This window comes from Thalassophryne amazonica, chromosome 6 (assembly GCF_902500255.1).
Source record: "Thalassophryne amazonica chromosome 6, fThaAma1.1, whole genome shotgun sequence".
Classification (NCBI taxonomy): domain Eukaryota; kingdom Metazoa; phylum Chordata; class Actinopteri; order Batrachoidiformes; family Batrachoididae; genus Thalassophryne; species Thalassophryne amazonica.
Window position 1 is genome coordinate 19637085 of NC_047108.1, and position 3901 is coordinate 19640985.

The 3901-nt window shown below is 38.7% G+C and overlaps 1 protein-coding gene across 1 annotated transcript in view; it reads right to left on the reverse strand.

Moving 5' to 3' along the window:
* Positions 1-1811: 1811 nt before the first annotated feature.
* The window catches only part of bcap31 (B cell receptor associated protein 31), a 61665-nt gene continuing 59575 nt past the window's right edge, over positions 1812-3901 (reverse strand). Inside the window, exons 7-8 of the mRNA XM_034171871.1 lie at positions 2807-2909; positions 1812-2702 (exon numbers count right to left, since the gene is read on the reverse strand). Coding sequence (XP_034027762.1) covers positions 2860-2909 — 50 coding nt within the window. The 3' untranslated portion in view covers positions 1812-2702; positions 2807-2859. The remainder of the gene's footprint in view (positions 2703-2806; positions 2910-3901) is intronic.

Below are 3901 nucleotides of genomic sequence, written 5' to 3' on the forward strand. Positions count from 1 at the left end.
GAAAAAAAAGATTGTGGCAGTCAGTAACGGTTACTTTTTTAGACCAAGCAGAGGAAAAAAATATGGAATCACTCAATTCTGAGGAAAAAATTATGGAATCACCCTGTAAATTTTCATCCCCAAAACTAACACCTGCATATCAGATCTGCTCATTAGTCTGCATCTAAAAAGGAGTGATCACACCTTGGGAGCTGGTTGCACCAAGTGGACTGACATGAATCATGGCTCCAACACGAGAGATGTCAGTTGAAACAAAGGAGAGGATTATCAAACTCTTAAAAGAGAGTAAATCATCACGCAATGTTGCAAAGATGTTGGGTTGTTCACAGTCAGCTGTGTCTAAACTCTGGACCAAATACAGACAACATGGGAAGGTTGTTAAAGGCAAACATACTGGTAGACCAAGGAAGACATCAAAGCGTCAAGACAGAAAACTTAAAGCAATATGTCTCAAAAATCGAAAAATGTACAACAAAACAAATGAGGAACAAATGGGAGGAAACTGGAGTCAACGTCTGTGACCGAACTGTAAGAAACCGCCTAAAGGAAATGGGATTTACATACAGAAAAGCTAAACGAAAGGCATCATTAACACCTAAACAGAAAAAAACAAGGTTACAATGGGCTAAGGAAAAGCAATCGTGGACTGTGAATGACTGGATGAAAGTCATATTCAGTGATGAATCTCGAATCTGCATTGGGCAAGGTGGTGATGCTGGAACTTTTGTTTGGTGCCGTTCCAATGAGATTTATAAAGATGACTGCCTGAAGAGAACATGTAAATTTCCACAGTCATTGATGATATGGGGCTGCATGTCAGGTAAAGGCACTGGGAACATGGCTGTCATTACATCATCAATAAATGCACAAGTTTATGTTGATATTTGGACAATGAAGGGATGTGTGGGGGATGATGAAATCATTTTTCAAGATGATAATGCATCTTGCCATAGAGCAAAAACTGCAAAACATTCCTTGCAAAAAGACACATAGGGTCAATGTCATGGCATAGGGTCAATGTCAATGAGCAGATCTGATTGATGCAGGTGTTAATTTGGGGGATGAAAATTTACAGGGTGATTACGTATTTTTTCCTCAGAATTGAGTGATTCCATATTTTTTTTTCCTCTGCTTGGTCTAAAAAAATAACCGTTACTGACTGACCACAATCTTTTTTTCTTGATTTCTTATAGTGTTTCTTAAAGCCAGAAAGTTGCCATTTGAAATGACTTTTAGTTTGTGTCATGTCTGTGATCTGCTTTTTTTCTACAAAATTAAACAACTGAATGAACATCCTCTGAGGCCGGTGATTCCATAATTTTTGCCAGGGGTTGTATTATTGTGAACACCCCCTTTTCTATTTTTTTTTTTTTTTTTTTTTTTTTAACTAATAGTCCAATTTCATAGCCTTAAGAGTGTGCATATCATGAATGCTTGGTCTTGTTGGATTTGTGAGAATCTACTTGGTACCTTGTTTGTCTATGTAACAATAAGAATACTCAAAACCTGGATTAATCTTTTTAGTCAAATTATTCTGAACACTAATGTAAATGCAGTCCATTTCAGAAGGAACTCAGTTTAGCTACCTGAGCACCTTGCAAATATCAACAGTCAACTCAGAACCTCACTAGAGAGTGAACACAGAAGAGACTAGACTAACCCTGAGCTTGACCTCCACATTCAACTCCAAAACCTCACGTTTGGAAAATAAAAAATAAACCAAGAAGAAAACATGGTGGGAATAATTCATTCCGTAGTCTTTGGCAAATTCTCCAGCTCTTTATTCATTACAGTAGAATTACTTTTTTTTTTTCCTTGAACAAAACATGAAGGCCCTGTTAGTTGTTCAAAAGATGACAAACATGAGAAAGTTACTGCCTCCACTTCTAAATACAGTTTCCCATCACATTACATCCACATGCAGGGGTAACATTAGCTGTGATCCAAAAAGGAGACTGAGGGGAAAAACTACGCACACATTTCCAGAAAACTGTGAAAAATAAAAGATGCACTTTACAGAGCTTAGTGTTAAAAAAAAAAAAAAAACCCTCCCCAACAGCGAAATCCGGAACTCTTACCCAAACGATCAAAAGATTATCCAACTTTTCCAAAGCTACATGTTCCTTTGACCGACAAGCAATTTTTATAATAAACTACAACTTTTATAATTTGTCCTGAAAATGTTGATAAAACTGACATGAAGTGAAACACCTGAAACAGGTTTTTCCTGATGTGATTCAGAGGGTTTTAACAGCTGCCTCTAAGTTTTGTTAAACTGTCTGAACCCCAAATGTTCAGTTTTCAAACAATTTGGACCAGTCGTTCTCAAAGGAAAAAAAAAAGAATTGGACCTCTTACTTTGGAATGGAAAAACACAGAAACACAATGATCCAAAATCAAACTAAAGCTCTGTAAGATGGCACACGGTCTCCAGCAACATAAAGTCAGACATCATCTGCAGATTTACAGTCCAAGAAAACAACAAACTGAAGAGTTTCAGACAGAAAAAAGACAAACCGTTCTGTCAGTCTCCTTTTTTTCTGATGGACACAGGATTAAACCAATCAAAATCCAGAGCAGTATGACATCACTTTGTGGGACGGAGCACTGGATGTAGAAGCAGCTTTTCTGAGGGCGACAGTGGAGACCACCGCGAGGCTTGAACTCCATAAACTTCAGTCAGATTTCTTGTCGCTGCTCCCCTGCAGGTAGAATATAATTAGACAATCAAAGAGAAGGAGGCAGCATTACCGACAGTTTACCGCGGTCACCGCCTGTGGAAGCTCTAAAGAGAAGGAGGCATTACCAGTAGTTTGCTGTGCTCCTCCAGCAGTCGGTCGTATTCCACAGTCAGGTTGTTCAGCCTGTTTCTTCATGGCCTGAACGTTGCTGTCCTGACTTCTGCAGAGCTGAAACACACCACAGTGTCACTCTAACATTTCTTAGGATTTGTCTTTTTTTCCATACAACATAAACAATTTCTAAGTAAACTAAAAAAAAAAAACAAAAAAACAACAGCACACAATTACATATACATATACATATATATATATAATATATTACATACATTATATATTATATACATATATATATATATAATATATTATATATATAAGATATATATAGATATTATATATTATATCTATATATATAGTATATATATATATATATATATACATCCATATATATACACAACAAAAAATATAAACGCAACCTTTTGGTTTTGCTCGCATTTTGTATGAGATTACTCAACGATCTAAAACTTTTTCCACATACACAATATCACCATTTCCCTCAAATATTGTTCACAAACCAGTCTAAATCTGTGATAGTGAGCACTTCTCCGGTTGCCTGAGATAATCCATCCCACCTCACAGGTGTGCCATACCAAGATGCTGATTAGACACCATGATTAGTGCACAGGTTGTGCCTTAGACTGTCCACAATAAAAGGCCACTCTGGAAAGGTGCAGTTTTGTTTTATTGGGGGGGGGGGGATACAGTCAATATCTGGTGTGACCACCATTTGCCTCATGCAGTGCAACACATCTCCTTCGCATCATCCGTGAAGAGAACACCCTCCAACGTGCCAAACGGCAGCGAATGTGAGCATTTGCCCACTCAAATCGGTTACGACGACGAACTGGAGTCAGGTCGAGACCCCGATGAGGACGACGAGCATGCAGATGAGCTCCCTGAGACGGTTCTGACAGTTTGTGCAGAAATTCGTTGGTTATGACAAACCGATTGTTTCAGCAGCGTCCGAGTGGCTGGTCTCAGACGATCTTGGAGGTGAACATGCTGGATGTGGAGGTCCTGGGCGTGGTGTGGTTACACATGGTCTGCGTTGGTGAGGGCTGGTTGGATGTACTGCCAAATTCCTCTGAAACGCCTTTGGAGAT